At 26.8% G+C, this 18680-nt stretch overlaps 1 protein-coding gene across 4 annotated transcripts in view; it reads right to left on the bottom strand.

The window, feature by feature from the left end:
- The window catches only part of LOC129981214 (protein O-mannosyl-transferase Tmtc3-like), a 61962-nt gene that overhangs the window by 34866 nt on the left and 8416 nt on the right, over positions 1-18680 (bottom strand). For all 4 annotated transcript variants that reach the window (XR_008785293.1, XM_056091964.1, XM_056091963.1 and 1 more), the window contains exon 2: positions 771-980. Coding sequence is in view for 3 of the 4 variants with exons in the window: in XM_056091964.1 (XP_055947939.1) it covers positions 771-980 (210 nt within the window). In the remaining variant the exon portion in view is untranslated. The remainder of the gene's footprint in view (positions 1-770; positions 981-18680) is intronic.

The following is an 18680-nucleotide window of genomic DNA, read 5'->3' as shown; positions in this document are numbered from 1 at the left end:
CGCTAAGCCGCAAGTAGAAAAGCAGATAGAAAAACTATTAAAGACAACAAAAATTTGAATATCTATCTTTATTTAAGATAGATATTCAAAATTTATTAATAAAATGTTCAAATTCAAAATGTGTTCCTTTTATGTATTTCACTATCAAATAGCAGAATATATATAACAAAAAGATTTCAGTGAGTTTTTTGCAGCATTAAGAAACTACTCTAATGGAATGCATGTTACTTCAAGAAATGAATTTTAATAAATAAATCACAATAAAAATTACAAAATATTTAACAGTAATTGGATTTTAAATATTTTGCTATTCTTCAATATATGTTGCTATTTGAACCTCTACTTCTCAAGAAAATTAGCAGACACAAATAAAGTGCTAAGAAATTTGCTTCTGTTGTCTCTCCCTCTAATATTTTATCCATTTTATTCAACACAGCTTCAAACACATAAAATAGTAAGCTACGTTGTACATCCAAATGATCAACTCAAATTTGTACCATAATTTAACCATATTAATATTCAAGATTAAATATATTAAAGGCAAGTTTAAATCATAATAATACAAGAATAAATATAAAATGCATAAAGCACTAGATAACTGTCATAACATATATAAATGAAGACGTAATATGATCTTAACTTAGCCAATTTTCCTAGGAATCATTTGTCATTTAAATTACATTCTTAAAATTATTATTTTTTTAAGAAAAATCTCTTTACAATCTTTATGCAAACTAGAAGAATGAAACGTAATAAAATGATATGCATACTTTACGAATAGGTGTCCCCCAAAAGTCATTAAAAAAGATATTTAATAATGGTGTGGAAGGTCTAAGATCTTTGTTGTCTCTAATTGCTGAAATGTCATCAAACACAAAACCACAATGCAAGGCATTATAGTAGCAGATGAATGACACAGCAACAATAGCAGCAAAATGAGAGAATCTATAGTGATACTTGAAGTATGTTTCATCTGCCATCTGAAATTGAAAAGAAAATAATAAATCAATGAATAAAGTGGCAGCTTAACTAGATTTAAATTAATACAACTACAGCCAATAAAAATGAAACATTCTTCAACTTTGAACCCTCTTACACTCTGTATCATAAAATTATTTTCTAACTTTTTTTAATTAATAATTTAAAAATGTCATTATTTACATATTGACAAATTACGTTAAAACTCGCAGTCAAAAGATGATCTATCATTTTAAGATAAGCATAAATATATATATATATATATTTTTTATGACAATTGTTGAAGGTGTTTATTTTCACTATTAATTGAGCATCTCTTACATTAGAATAACAAAAATAAATTATTTGAAACATATGCTTTCTGATTATAATGAGATATACAGTAATGCAGAAAATTCATTGAAATTAAAGTATTTGCAAAAATACTCCTTTGCCATGTGCACTGCTGTGGATTCATTCTTATCAATAAAAACCAAAATCTTTCTCTCTAATCTATTCTACCAATTATTGATTTGACAACATTTGTTGCATTTAAAAGTCTCTTTCTAAACAAGAGAGTGTATGAACTATCATCTTGATAAAAATAATATTTTGGAAGATATGAAAATATCAATTAACAAATATTAATCTTGAAGGATAGCACAAATAAAATTGTGTGATAAAGTATGTAGGAAATAATAGGCTAATTATGCTAATTTATTATTTCTTCCAACATTTCATTATAATCTAAAAGAGGCTCGAAAATTAACACTATAAAACACCGATAAAATGTGAAAACTTAAAATACATTTAAAGGTGAATCATTATTTAATATTCATACTTCAAGGTTTGCATTATCCAAAAGTTTTACTATCTTACGTTATGCCATTTTGAAATTTCAAAAATGAAAAATTCTGATAAAATTAATTTCAAGAATCCCATTTAAACAAGCTGTTCTCTGAACTCTTAGGAAGATTTAAAATCTAAATTAACTACACACAAGTCTCAAAGTCAAAAGTTATGCCACTGATATAAGCAGATTTAAAATTTTGGCTAAAATTTATTTACAATATCTATTAAATGAAGGAGTTTTCGAAAAAGTGTAAAGAAAGAAAAGTTTTAAATAATTTATCAGGGTTAATTTTTAATTAAAGCACACTTTTCAAGGATGTGTTTAGAGATATATATTACATAAATAATCAACAGATTCAAATTTAGGTACCTGTTTTTAAATCAAAATAATTACAAAATGAATAATAATATAAATTCTATTCAATAAAATATTTTTTTCTTATTCATGTGAAAAATATCAAGCAAATCCAGTAACAAAAAATTAGCACCTAAATGATATCACAATCAATAATCAGTTTAAAATGAATATGCTAATAAATTCTATGACTCAGTAATAGCATAGTAAAGATAGTTTCTTTTTATTATTTTTTATCATCTTTTAAAACCAACAGTGAAAAAAAAGATAAAAAATGTTTTAATTAAACATTTTTCCAGGTAAGAGAAAATAATCAATATGCAAATGATGTTGTGTAGCTAATTATTCCATTTCCATTAAAAAAGGGGAAAAAAGGAATTTTTCAACCAAATAATCCCATAAGACCACCTTCAACAGGCTATTAATTAAAAGTTTCGAATAATATATTAGAGATTAAATATTTCAACTTTAATTTAGAAAGAAAGTTAAACATCATGAATGATAGCTAAATAAATGCTAATAGAATTAAGTGTTTTTTAATTAAACATATTTTTTTTTACAAATCATGCAATTTGTGATGCATGGGCGTAAATATTTATAAATTAATAGTTTATTACATGTAGTTTTGATTTGTATTATATCTTTGTTGCTGCTATTTTTTCCATTTGACTGGTGAAATATATGCAAACTGTGGGATAAAACATTTTATTACGTATACTGCAAATTATTACGATCATCATAATTAAAAGATTCAAAAATAGAAAATAATTCCGATTCTCAGGTGAATACAATCCACATTTTTAAAAAAAATATGGATTAATGCCTACAATATAATTTTAATTATCTCTATAATTATCAACTTAACAGCATTAGTGAAGTTACAGAGTGTTATATTAAAACCAATTAAATAATTTTTAAAAATAATCCTGGAGTATTTCAACAGAGCATTTAATTATAATTTTGTTTTAAATAAAAAACAAACTTACAAAAGACTTTCAATATTCTGCATAATTGCATTCTATAATTAAAATTAAAGTTGTTTAATTTTATGGAACTTTTCCTGTTAATACACTGCTTTGAGAGAGAAACGTATATTCATACTAAAGACTTTTTATACACTGTCAATTTCAGTTATCGCTGAATATAAAGAATTTAAGACACAAAGGGAGCAGAAATAAAAAAAAGGGCATCAAATTTAATAAGAAGCAGAATATGAATAAATTAGAGGCAATAAATATAATATTATTTACTCATTTCAACAGTATGAGATACATGAAAATCACAAAACAGATTTTTAAAGAAAGTGGTTATCAAATTCATCAAAATAGCTTATTAATTTAATGTGAAAGCCAAAACATACTGCAAATAAAAACTACAAAAAAAAAAGCCATTTATACATTGAAAAGAAAATTAAGTAGAATATAAATAGAAAAAAAAATATGAATTACAAAGCTGTCAGATAATTAAATGTAGCTTTTTTTTTTTTAATTTTAATGCAGCTATTTTAATTAAGATCTTATGATTTTCAGCAGAAGTTCAAAAACAAAAAAAGGTGCTAGAGCAATGATTAAATTAGAAAAAATAAACATAAGAGAAAAACATCAACTTATAATTTATTTCTTACACCTTTGGTTTAGCCATTTTTTAACGCCCATAAAAATAGGAAAGAGTTTTTTTTTTTTTTTTTTTTTCTCATGAAATTTTCTGATTGTAAACAATGGATTAAAAAGCTAATGAAACAAATATAATATGAATAATTTTATTTTAATAATAGTATTAACGTGATGACCAAAAAAGAATATTAAGGAAAATGATTTTTTTTTTAAATATATATTGTAAGGAAATAAAATATGCAAATGAAACTGAAAAAAAGTATATTTTTTAGAAAGAAAAGTTTTTAATACAAAAAGATTTTTGGAAATAACAATAAAAGATATCTAAATTGCAAAATTTTCTTAATAACACCTATTTACACAAAAGAATATGTAATTTACAAAATTAAAAAAAGAAATTATTTCAGATAATATATCAATTTTATTTTTCAAAAAAGATGCTTAGATTTCCTAAATAAAAACTACTGAAAGACTGTATTCTAGAGGGAAAACAAAACACTACCTTTTTTTCAAAGGTAAGAAATTGTAATGAAAATTTTGTTAAATATTTAATTAAAAAAACTTTATATAATTTACATAATAAAAAGGAATGGGTAATAACAAAAATGTAATAAAATCATTAAAAAAAGCTAGCATGAAAAAATGTGCTAAACAAAATTCAAATTATACAAAAATGAGTAAAACAATGAAGAAATGAAAAGAATCATTAAATTCATTTAAAGCTATGAAGAAAAATAACACTGACAATAAATTTAATTAAAACTAGTTTTTAAAAACGTATTTTTATTTTAATAATTTTCATGCTTTGAACATGAGGCCAGGCCTTTGCCACAAAGCAACTAGCAGGTGACGTCACTGGTAAGGAATCAAACTTGAATTTAACTAATAATTAAATGATAAATAAATTCTGAAAATCTTTAAATAATGTACTGTTATCAAAAACAGAAAAGAATTCAAAATTTCGGAACTTTAACACATCGTGAAAGGGGAATAAATCGTTTATAAAATCCGCTTTTACAAACCTAAGACAAATCAAGCTAAATAAGTGTTTAAATAAAGATTGATTTTCAAAAATTAAAATATTTAATTAAGACATGTAAACTTAACTATCAAAACGGTACTAAGTTTTTATAAAAATGATCAGAATCCGAAAAAAAGTAATATATATGAAAAAAAAAATCATATCGGCAAGCCAGAAGATGAGGTCAGATATCGTTTTGCCAAAGATGTGAAGTCCTCCTCCATCATTTCATCCTCTAATTTTATAAAAATTAAAGCAATGAGAATAGAAAAGATTGCGTCACAAATTTAGGTTTGAGAAAAAAAAATTTAGAAAAGATTATATATATATATCCCCAATGTCAAAGCTATTGCAATTAACGAAAAAGTTTTAAATTGTTGCATTATGATTCAGTGATAAGTCTCTAAATTATAAGTATTATCCAATCGTCAAAAGTAATTCTTCCATTTCTTCCCCCCCCCCTCTCCCTTTGCGATGAATATCTCATCACGAACTCGACCAAGACTTCTACCGTCACTATAACATATTCCTCATATAATGAATTTCTATCAAAACCATTTGGGAACAATCTGGATAAAGCCTCATGCGCTGGTTAAAAATAGTGTTACGAATCTATACGGGAAAAAACTGGCGTAAGGATTTATATTTCTTCGGCATATGTATCCTATATGGCTAAGCGGGAAGAACTGTAATTCCTTCCGCTTAACCACAAACACACAACGCGAAAATAGATGCGTTATTGTCTCCTTTCCAAAATTTAATAAGTATATATTTTTTCTCTGATCCAAAAGCAGTAGAAGGAAACGCTTAAATAAATTATAAACCAAGAAAAAAATTTAATTTTATATATTCATTCGATAAAATATTTATGCATATATTTGATGACAGGACATGTTTTTTTTAACTCAAAGTTTTTATTTTTTGAAGTTTGTTTGTGATTATATTATTTATAATATTTTGTTTTTATTTAATTATTTTATTTGCATTTTTTTTATTCTTTATATATTTATTCATACAGTAAAGATTAATACTGAACATAGATGGCGCAATATGCTCTAAACCATATGTATGTTTGGAATGTGGGGAAAGCGCTTTTTTGTAAACACTTCACCCTGAGAGTTGGTGTGAAACTGGTGCAAGGTGGAACCGCTCACTCTTTTGTTAGCGGCAAAAAAGAAGCATTCGTTCGCTCTTTGTTAGCGGCAATATCTATTTTAAATATAGTATTATGTGTTACCTTATACATGTGTGATCTTCGTCCATGTGTGTGCGTGCAAAAATAAATAAGAAAAAGACAAGAAAGCATCTTTCCTTGGCTTAAATACACACACCCAGCTACAAAGTTGCTAAACAATTTTTTTGTTTAGTGGCTATTAACATCTTAAGCCACTTCTGGAATTTAAATTGAACAGGATAAACAAATTCCAAAATATTTATCCACAATTCCTAAGATAAATTATAGTTAATTTTTGGCAATGCCTGCATTTATTGAGAGTCGTACTTATCGTCGGAACATTAAAAAAAAAAAAGCGCACATTTTTTTAGCCGTCCGATAAATTTAGTTGAAATGTCGAATCATTATAAATCGAAAATTTCTATAAATCTATCTTTTTCAGTTAGAAAATTTCTATAAATCTATCTTTTTCAGTAACCTTGAGCATTCAATAGAAAAGTTTTTATTTATCAAAATACTATATAAAATTTCTATATGTTGATCAAAAATTTTTGCATTAAAATTATATTTATATATTGCAATTAAAACACTCTCAATTAGTTTAATGAATCAAATTGTAGAATGAATTAAATAAAAATAAACTTGTATCATCGATTTTTAATGTAATAGAAATTCACAGCAAATAAGGCTGTTCATGAAAAAAATAAATAAATATGTGCCGGTGATTCATGTTTTAATTCTGTTCTTCGAATCCTCTTTTCCTAACTTGAGACGAGAATTTTACTTAAAATTTAATTTAATTTAAGATTTCTTACTGAAGATCGCAAAAAGGTAACCTTTGAATGTAAAAGCACACTGTAAGAAAATTTGCAAATTACACACAAATCTGTTGATTCTCGAAATTTCATACTTTTTCTCTTCTGTATCTTCTTTATTTTTTTTATCCGCTTTCGATATTAATTTGAATTTCACTTTGAATAAAGAATTTTCTTTAGGAATTAACCTTACTTTAAGAAATCTAAAGCTAAATTGAATTTAGAGTAAAAATTTTGTTCCAAGTTAGGAAAAGGAATCGTAAAATAGAATTTAACAACATAACATAAGACTTACCAACGAGTGTTCATTGCCTTTTCAGATCTTCCGTGCGTTCTACTGTAGTAAAAAGAAAAGAAAAATTTGTCTTTTTTTTTTTTTTTTTTTCCTAATTTAATTTACATTTTTTTCCCCCTAATGAAAGAAAGTAATGGTGATATTTCGTCTGTAATAGATACTACGAAAATTGTTAGTGATATAAAGAAATTTTATTCAATATACAGAAACTGTTTTTCTATTAAAAACCAGATATTCTTGAAAAAAGTTCGATGTTCAGAAATTTTAAATATAAAAAAGTTCGACATTTTCTTCGATTAAAAAAAATGGCTGAAGCTCTTGAAGAAATAAAAAATGTCCAGTCTTATGCAATGTTTAAAGTACTAACCAGGAGTTGCGAAACACAGGCTTGTTATAAACTATGAATGTTAAAGCAACTGCAGTGGATGACTGATTAATTCCTAATTAACGTCCCATTCTGAAACAGCACGATGGCTATGAGGTGGCGTTTCGTAATTCTGCATCAGCAGATAACGAGTAAAGCACTTCAACCAGTTTTCTACGCCCATTTCCATATGAAACAAACATGAGTACGTTTGTCAATGATGAATTAATTGTAATCCTAATAAAAATATAAAGCTAAGAGAATGGAAAATCGAAACCATACTTCTTGAGACATTGTCACAAGTCGCAACTTCATATGATTTTTTTTTTTTTTTTTTAAGTACGAATGGTCTTTCAAAACTTTCTCGCATACCTTCTGATAAATGCATCAGCGTACAACAGGTACTAAATATTAACCTTTGGCGTGAATTACCAATTTTATTGAATCTATCGTGTGATCCTTGGCGAGTTTTCTGGCGATAAATTCCTGGCATGCGGCTTATAGTATTCAAAAATCGAATTTCTGTTTCAGACTCATTTTAACCAACCGATTGAAATAAAAATTTGACACAATAAAACTGTACATGAAGTTACAAAATTCCATACCAAATTTGATATATTTAAGCCATTGCGTTTTTGATTTATCGCGCTTATTTGTTTCTGCAAATATAGACAGTCAGATTTGGCTCAGAATTTGATTAGTATTTACACAACAAATGTTAAATATATCTAGGTCTCTTCCTTTCTTTAGTTATCGTATTAACTTATATTCGAACTGCCGAACGGACAGACATTTTCTGAACGAACTTAGCTCAAACATTGACAGAAATCTACAAAAGTAGTATAAAGACAGAATACCAAATTTCATCCGCGTAGTTCAAAGTGTTTTTGAGTTTTGTCACCAATAGGCACAATGACATTTTCAAAAAATGTGCTTTTCGAACTCAGGGAGGTCTAAAACGTGAAGATGCGTCAAAATCTTGAGTTTGAATGTTTTAATGATTACAATATTTTCTCTATCCTACATATAGAAGAAAATTAAAAAAAAAAAAACCCGCAGGAATAGTGTTTAAACTACTCATTCATTCTAGGCTGACTAATTAATTAAACTACATCCAGACTAATTTATTACAGTTATTAATTTCATTATTCATTTATACCATCAAATTCCCACCAACTCAAATCAAAAGAATATATACTATATAAAAAAAACCAATTATTCCAGTGAAAAGGCATTCAAAAGCTTGGGGAGAATTAATGAATACGGATTGCACTATAGTAATTATAATTCAAGAGAAAATCTAATTTTATTTTTGCTTTTTAATACCATTTATACATACCATCAAGCCCTCTCCAATCCAAATTTTAAAAAAAGATAATATATATATATATATATATATATATATATATATATATATATATATATATATATAGCAAATTATTCCGGTGAAATAATAAATAATGAAAGGCTCGGAGTGAATTAATGAACGCGGATCGCACTATAATTAATTAAAATTCAAGAAAGCGACTAATTTTGTCTTAGCTTTTAAAATTACACGCTAACTCAGATAGAATCCAATTTCTTTTTATTAAACTCAAAATCATTATAACAATGATTCAAATTGTGGAAAAGCACACGAAATACGAGGCATCATCTAGCATGAACACTAATAAAATAAGAATGGTTCGTTTACACACGGTCTGGCAAAAATTTTACGATACCGAATTGCGATATACTTTAACACAGTCTTCAAAAATAGATAATATTTTTCACTCCATTTCAACAAACAATTTACTATTCTTCATGATGTCAAATATATATATATATATATATATATATATTAAAACCAGCCATTATATGTATTTTTATTTTATAAAGCAAAATATATATGAAAATTAATGACAGCTAATAACATGATTATTTTTAAGATTTGGGGCCTTAGCATCACATGCATTAAAAATAAAAGCAAATAACATTTAATTAACAATATAATGAATATTCTTCCTGACATAGTACGCTTTAAGAAAAACAATTTGCTCTTTAATGCATAGTTATCTTTAATATAGTAATATTGAAAGATATTGAAGAATTTTTCATTATCAGAAAAGCACTTAATGCAAAGTATCAATTTCCCGAAACTCTTAATTATAGGCTTCGCAAATAAAGTATGCATATTCGCAGAATTCCCAAAGAGCCAAAAAAAAATTTCTTAAATGAAAATATTCGTCAATGCAACGCAGTAATCATCTCAGTGTATTATTAATTATTCTTAGAAATACTAATTAAACCATGGCCTAACAAGTAAATACATTCCTTTGACTTCTAATTATATACATTAGTTAGATTTGGCAGAAATGCTAACAAAGTGAATAAAATATTCCGGAACCAGGAAACAAAGACACTGGCTTTCATTAATTCGAAGTGAAATGATTTCCCTTTCTTATTAATAACATTACTAAAACAAAAAAAGCTGAAGACTTAATGTAATTGAAGTCACAGAGGAGTAATATGTCTTCAACAATTTAATGCATGACACAATAGGTAGTGAGTTGGAATTCCATTTAAAAGAATGCAGATGGTAGATATATTCCGATTTCTTGAAATAAATTCGTTTGGAAAACATTTCCTCTTATCACAGCCCTTTTAGATGCATTATTCTGACGAATTATTCTGTGTTCCAACGGAACTTTCCAATTGATTCTGACAGAACTCTCCAAGCCGATTCGGTTTTGAAATGGCAAAGCCAGATTTTAATACATATCCCAGACGCCAATAACTAACTTAATTTTATCAGAAACGTATTTGCTTCCATATTCTCCCCGCCTAAATTGATTTAAAATGTTATCAGTTCTAGAATAGACATGGCGATGTGGGGAAGTAAGACATGGAGCTGCGAAATGTATAAGTAACTTATATTTTGCATTTCAAATATTTGTCAGATTTCAAAAGTATTTTCTAAAGTATAAGTCGAAATTCAATGAAATAAAGTTGTTTGGACACATGATTTTAATTAATCAGAAATTTCGTATACTAGTATTTTATTTATTTATTAAAGATTTTCACAAAATTAGCTGCTTTTTATTTTTAGAATAAACAGATAATCACGAAGCACATTCATTATGAAATTCATACAAAGGTATTTTAAGTGATGTCAATTTAAAATAGTAGTATTTTCAAGTTAAAGAAAGAAAGGGGGGGGGAGATGGCAATGCAAAATGCAATGCCAAAAATAAGAAAGATTAATGTACTATCCTTTTTCGGTTACTTTGTAAGTTCAAAAATTTTAAGATATTGAACTGCGTGATACCGTCAAGATTATGTAACACTATGTTCACAAAGTTGTCCTGTCCTACTATTTAATTTTCTTCACATATTTTCAGAAAACGGCAAATAAAAAATTGGATTTGTGTTTACGATATAACATATTTTATAATAAAAGTCATGGAATAATTCAGCTACACATATCAATTGTAATATAACAATTCGAGAAGAATATTTAATTAAAAAGAAACAATTAATATACTACAAAATATTTTGTGAAATATATGAAGTGAATTACTGAAGAGCAGCAAGATAAGAAATGATGAAAATATAATGTTCCGTACATGACACTTCATGTACAGTCTCGGGGGGAGGGGGGGGAAGGAAGCACCACCCAGATTTATTTTGCAATCGTTCATCCTATGTGAAAATTAAAAGTACCATTTCAAAGTTAGTAATAAATACTAAAAGATGCCGTGCCTAAAATATCCGTAAGGGATTATCAACACATTTAAAAATGAACAAACTTTGAAATTTCCTATAGCAACATCATTTTTTGATGTCAAAAAAGTTGAAATGTGATGTTTGAAAAAAATATCCGGTGTACAACATTTGGTTAATATACCATGACTGCCATCGGGAAATATTTAACATTTTCTGTTAAATGGGTTGTTCCCATATTTAATCAAGTAAAATTTAGATTTTCTTTGGACTTGGGAAATAGTAATTTTTTTGCCATACATTTAAAGCATCAATCCACATAGTAAAATCTTTTGGTATTTCATTCATAATAAAATATTTATAGCAGAAATCGCTTGATACCTTATTAGGCTGATAACACCAAAATGGAAAGTTTTGCTACAAGAATAAAAGATATAAAATTGAATATACTTTTTTATTATTTAATTAAATTCAATATTCTTATTTAAGCATAATTATAATTACAATTTAATTTACAATAATTATAATTATAAGAAATTAATTTTATGAAATTTGAGATTTGTCTAAGAAATACTGTGCACTTATTAAGCAAACATCAGTAAATTTAAGAAAACACAAATGGCTGTTTTCTTTTTAGAAAATATGAAATTTGCTATCCATAGATTATTAAGAGAAATAATCTATCGGAATGTTTGCAAAATTAAATAGTAAAGTTCTAAAAAGTAAAAATTACGAAATAAAATTCCATTTTTTCTGGAATTTGTAATATATTCTGTACAGAAATCATATGTAATGACGAGTAAAAATTCTAGCTTATTACAAGGACAAAGACTACCCTCCACATTTAAAATAGCGATTGTTAATTAATATGGCAATGATTTTTTTAATTTTTGATTTCTTATTCTTTGCCGCTCACGAATTTTTTAAATATATTTTTTTTATTACAACAACGCAAAAAACAACATTAGTTTCAAGGAATGCATGATCAGCAGCATTTCAATGCCATATAAAAGGCTGTCGAAATTTTGATATTTAAAATTGCGCTTCTAACCGCATCGTTTCAAGTGTAATACAGAAAACTTAATGTAAAGGGAAAAAAATACTAGGAATGAGCTGAAAATTTGCATGATCCCATAAAAGGGTCTTGTCCTTCGATTTATGCCAAAAATTAAATATGTTGCAGTTTAAAAATTTTAAAACTCTAATTTTGCAATGTTTATTACATATTAAAAACTATTTTTCCATGTTTTGTATGCAAAATGTGTAGAATATCTTATATTTTAAGAAGAAAAAGAGTTTAGGTGACTAACTTTATAAGTTGTTATGAATAAAAATTCAAAATTTAACATCAGAAAGTCAAAATTTTGTTAGCCCATAATTTCGAAACGAATAAACTTAAACTAATAAAACTTGGTTTCCGGAAATGTAGTTTTAAAATTTGATCAGAAAAATTGGTGTTGCCATTGCAAATTTTGGAGTTTGCTGTTATTTCAATATATTGATGGTCGCTCACGAAATTTTAAATTCATAAGTCTTTAAGAGTACATTAAACCCTTTCCAATGACACCTTTTTTATAATTGTACGATAAACGATGCTAAAATAAAGCTAGGTGGCTCCTTTTTTTCCCAACGCGATTATACATGTTATATATATTAGTCAAAATAAATACATTGGATCAGATTTATATCAGATGCTCATTTTCATAATTTTATTTCCTAAACCTCTGTTAAACATGCATCATCAATGTTTGTTAATCATGTTAAATTCCCCAAGCTTTATTAAACTTACGTGAGCCAATATCAATGCAACAAAAAAATTTATTGGGCTTATTATTTTTTTTAATCATCAAGATTTAATTTATAGGAAACAAGACATATTTACATTTAACAGCCAAGTATTGTGTATCTTGAAGAAAAAATTATTCTCAGAGCGGTTAGTATAACCAGCAGGAGTATTCTTTCCAAAACTTTTTCACATACTCTCCAATAACGGTCTCATCCCTATCTCTCTGCATAAAATTCTGGGCTTTAGATAAAACCGCAAATGCCTCTCAGGACACTGTCATACACCAGTCATGAAATATAAATCATTGATTTGAATCTAGTGTCTTTATAGAAGATATCGAACAAATATACATTTTTGGACGACTTTTTTTTCGACCAATTGTAAAATTCAACTTGCCTTTTTTAATTAAAATTCTTATTAAGATTTCAAAAAAAATCGCTCCGAAAAAGGGCATTCCTCCTCTCCTGTGTGCGTAAACGATCTGACCTATAGAGCGCAAACACATACACATAAACACAAACCATATATATACACATCTTTCTTATAGTAGTAGAGATTGCTGTTCGGAAATATATTGATAATCTTTAGAAAAAGATACGTCCGATTTTAATTCTCTTTTTATGAGCAACCTAAAATTCTTAAGAAAACTTTTGTAATAATAAATCAAATCTCACGCACCCCCCCCCCTCACACACATCTTTCAGTTCTAATGAATAAACCTCCGAATTTCAATTCAACTAATATATATATATATATATATATATATATATATATATATATATATATATATATATATATATATATATATATATACAGTGGTGGCCAAAAGTGTGGACATTTTTTGAAAGTTTCATGTTTTTCAACTTTGCGTGCTTGTAGAATATATTAATTTTCACTTAAATACAAATGTTTATATATCAAATTGAAGGTAATTTATTGTAGAATTGAATAACAAAAACAGTATTATAATATCTGTATTACAAAAAAAGTTACGCTCATTTTAGTAGAACAAACAAACACAAATCGTTTTGAATAATGACGTGTTTTGCTATAAAAGCGTACTAGCCAATCACAAACACTGTTCTGAGGACCCCATCAAATGTCTGTAACTATAGTTTAGGTTATTTGGTATGTAAAATAGTTATTGTTGTGGAAATATTTTGCGAAATGGTGCATACAAGTACAATTAAATAGAGTATTGCTGTTTTTGAATATTTTAAGTCCTTTTTTCTAATTTTAAACAATGTCACAAACAAGAAGAACTGATTGGACATCTACAAAAAGAAGCCGAATTGTCATATTGAAAGAAATTGTCCTCTCTTATGCTGAAATTGCAAGACAAGTTGGTGGTTCAGTGACTTGTTCTGGTGTACGAAAGTTCTGTTTACGTTATGAAAAAACGAAATCAGTGGAAAATAAGGCCAAATCAGGCCGAAAAAAGTGCACAAGTGCTACTGCCGATAGAAAAATTAAACGGCTATGCCTTCAAGATAGAAAAATTTCATCAGATGCCATTAGGTGTTAATGAATGCAGCGGGTATTGCAGTAAGTTCAAGAACAATAATAAGAAGGTTATCAGGATTTAGACTACAAGCTGGAATTCCAAGGAAAAAACCATATTTAAATCAAAAGCAACGCGAAAAACGAGTTAAGTGAAAAGAACACATTAAATGGTCAGAAAATCAATGAAAGCAAGTAATCTGGAGCGATGAGACTAAAATATCGCTCTTTGGTAGTGATGGTAGAAAATATGTGAGACTTAGAGTAGGTGAAGGACTTCATCCTGATTGCATTGAAGAAACTATAAAAACTACAACAAATGCCATGATTTGGGCATGTATTTCTGCAAATAGTGTGGGCCGAATTCAAGTGATTGATGGCATCCTGAATGCCAAAAAATACATCGAAACCTGGAATCAAAATTGATACTTTCCATCAGGGATTTCTTCCCCAACAAATCACCATTTATTTTTCAGCAGAATTCAGCTCCATGCCACACAGCAAAAGTATGCAAAGCATGGTTTCAAAATAAAGGCATAGATGTATTACCATGGCCAGGAAACAGTCCTAATCTCAATCCAATTGAAAATTTGCGGCAACGTTTGAAAATTCTTGTACGAAAAAAACGTCCCTCCAATAAAAGACAACTTATTGAATCTATAATTGATTCTTGACACCATGTGATTACGAAAGATGAACTCCAAACACTCGTTCACTCGATGAAAAGACGCTGTGAAGCTGTCTTAAAAAATAAGGGTTATCCTACTAAGTATTGATTGTGTAAGTATCACTTTAAAAAAATGCAAATCTAAGATAGATCTTACTAAAATGAGCGTAACTTTTTTTGTAATACAGATATTGTAATACTGTTTTTGTTATTAAATTTTACATTAAATTACCTTCAATTTGATATATAAACATTTGTATTTAAGTGAAAATTAATATATTCTACAAGCACGCAAAGTTGAAAAACATGAAACTTTCAAAAAATGTCCACACTTTTGGCCACCACTGTATATATATATATATATTGAAATTTGAACAAATTTTGAATTATGAATTCGTAATTTTTTTATTGATAAAAAGAGAGAGAGAATCAAATATATTATAATTAGAATTTCAATTCTATATATAACAATATTTCGTCCTCACGTCAGAGATATTAAAAAGCCATCAAATATAATCATCAAAAATATAATAAATCACAAATCATCAAATATAATCATACAGTATCAACTGTTCATAAAATACACCCGAAAGCTTAAAAAAAATATTCTGTTTTGAATGCCAAAACTGACTTAATGAAAAACTCTGAATACAAGTACATCTAGTAATTAAACATTTTTGTTTAACAAGGACTTTTTTAACGCAGCTAACAGGACAAGATGATTTTTAAGGTAATGAAAAAATTTAGTAAATTAACATTAATTTAATTTTCTCTGGATTTGCTTTAGATGGTGCTTTTTTATGTCCTTTTTAATTATAAAAGTGGATATAAGTTTTAAAAAAATCTAGATTTTAGGAAAAACTAAAGGGGAGTATTTAAATTAATTTAAAACAAAATGAGACGAAAGTAAATCAATTCCTTATCTTAAAAATATAGACTCATCGATACCGATTCTTAAATAAAATGTCATACTTTTTTTTTAGAAATTCTTTCTCTTGCTTATCACGAATGTATTAAAACGGTTAATGTTATATTAGACAATTTATATCAATTAAAATTGCTTTTTATCAACAGTATATACAAGTACTAGCATCAATATTATATACGTAATAATTTGAATGCAACCGTATTCTTAAAAATTATTTTCTAATAAATTGAATCCATATTCACTTTAACTTCTCAGGTGTGCACAACTTTCCCAAGGCTCTCAAAGTCTATATGCACTTAAAATGCTTGCTATCAGCTAAATTTAGGGCAAATTCCCTTTTGAAAGCATATAAGCTCTGAGTGTATTTCTACATCTTCTCTAAACTATGTGAATGCTATGCAGAGATTGTCATTCAATGGATTTGAAATTTTTAAAAAATTCTGAATAACTGTTACAAATTTGACTCTTTACTTAATCATGAAGTAAATTAAGAAAGATAACACTTCCAGTTAACTCATCAGGCTCGGAGGCTCCCATCTCAAAATATTTCTCGGGGATATTTTTTTACATATATTACGTTTTAATTTGAAGAAGGAAACATTCAAATTTTAGAAATAGTACATAAATGATAATTAGTATATTTAATTATTAGCATTATTAATAAAGGCAATATTGTACCGAAAATACGTCTTTTCAAAGTTTTAAATCATAAGAGATTTGAGTAAAAAACACTGGACAATGTTTTCCTAAATGCTTTATCTTAATATGGAAAGGTTTAAAACCAAGCTAAACAAAATGAGAAAAATAATAACAAAATTGTGCAGTTTTGATTTTTTTACAAAATTATTACAGTTCTTATATTTTTGAAAAATGATCTTCTTACTTTAAAATTTTAACAGAAAATGTGAGCAATGCAGGAACAAAATTTCCGAATTTTTTTTTTAATTATTTATTCATTTAATTTTAAAGCTAACGAAAATTTAATTTTAAAGAAAACAAAACTAAGAACAATTTTCCACAAGAGTGTTCGTCTTGATGAAATATGACCTTGTTTATTAAGAGGTCTCACCATGAGATCATTAACTTTTAACCAAGAGAGCAAATTATTACCGGAAAGACATTATTCACTTTTTCAAATCAACAACGTCAATTGTGGATGCCGCAATTATACACTTAAGGGGTCTCAAGATGCATGGAAGCAAAAAATTATACTTTAACTTGTACAAAAATGGTTAGTTTTGAGGTTATACATATTTTTTATAAAATGTTATGAAAAAAATACTTTAAAAATATAATTATCTTTAAAAAATATTTGAAATTTTAAATAAAAAAAACTAATTAAAAAGCATGCAATTTTTTTTCTGTGAATAATCTGTCTAAAAATTGATGATTAAGTCTTAGAAGAATTATTTTTTTGAGCACGTGCATGAAATTTCAGATTAATAAAATAAATAGTTTTTGAGATGTGATGCGGGCAAACTTCAATTTTTTTAAGCACGAATTTGTTTCGAAAAAAATGACATAAAAGTTGAAAAATAGTAAAAAAAGAATTTGAAAAAAGCTATATAATTTTATTTAAAAATCAGAAGCATATTAACTGCTCACAGTTAATTTAAATTGTTACTTTTGTTTTATAAAAATTAAAAAAAAATTAAATACAATTATTTTTTTTTAAATTGAAATTTCAAGAAATTTCTAATTAAAATTCTAACAAAATTTTTTGATGAATAATTTATTTAAAAATTGATGTATAAATCACAGAGAAACTTATTTTTGTGCACGAGCATAAAATTTTAGATTAAAAGTACAAGCAGTTTTGGGAAAATCCTGCGCACAAGCTTCATTTTTTTTGGGGGAGGGGGGGGGAATGACGTTAAATTAAAAAAAAAAGTTTAAAAAAATAAGAATTAATTCATTAAACTTTTCAAATAATTTACTGAGGAAAGATTGCACTATCAATATATATATATATATATATATATATATATATATATATATATATATATATATATATAGGATCAAAATAAATATTTTAACAAAACATTATTTCCTTAACAACATTTATGAAAATAAAGAACACGCTTTAAAATGAATAAATAAAAAAAAGAAACAGGCGCATGTTTATGAAAAAACGTGGCGAGAAAAAAGCGTTGTTGAGAATACTGTCAATTTATTATGTATAGGTAATGCTTAAAACAATAAACCAAACATTCATTCAAAAATCCTCCTTAAAAAATGTTATATTATAATGGTAATAATATAAATAGATCTTCCTGGGAAACTCATCATTATTGTTATTATACATCTGCTAAGATGACTAGGCATTCTGTAAAATTCCGTTACTTATTTTTCTGACGTTGGTTAGACATAAGATAATTACAGTTTGCAATATTAAATGAAAAGCAAATAAAAGAAATGCATCTTCAAGTCAGAGGCACAATGGAGCGTCTGAAAAACGGACGCTTGGATGAAAGAAGCGTTGTATAATTGTTTTAATTTGATACCTCAATAGTATTTATAATACATCGTCAACGAAGTCTTAAGAAATTTTTTGAAAACGCTGCACAGCTGTTTAAACTTCAATGATTTAATTTACTATATTAGTAATAAGACACTTTGAAACATAATGTGAAAGCATTTTCTGTGGAAGT

This window comes from Argiope bruennichi, chromosome 8, assembly GCF_947563725.1.
Source record: "Argiope bruennichi chromosome 8, qqArgBrue1.1, whole genome shotgun sequence".
In the NCBI taxonomy this organism is placed as follows: Eukaryota; Metazoa; Arthropoda; class Arachnida; order Araneae; family Araneidae; genus Argiope; species Argiope bruennichi.
This window is presented reverse-complemented; position numbering and strand designations above follow the sequence as displayed.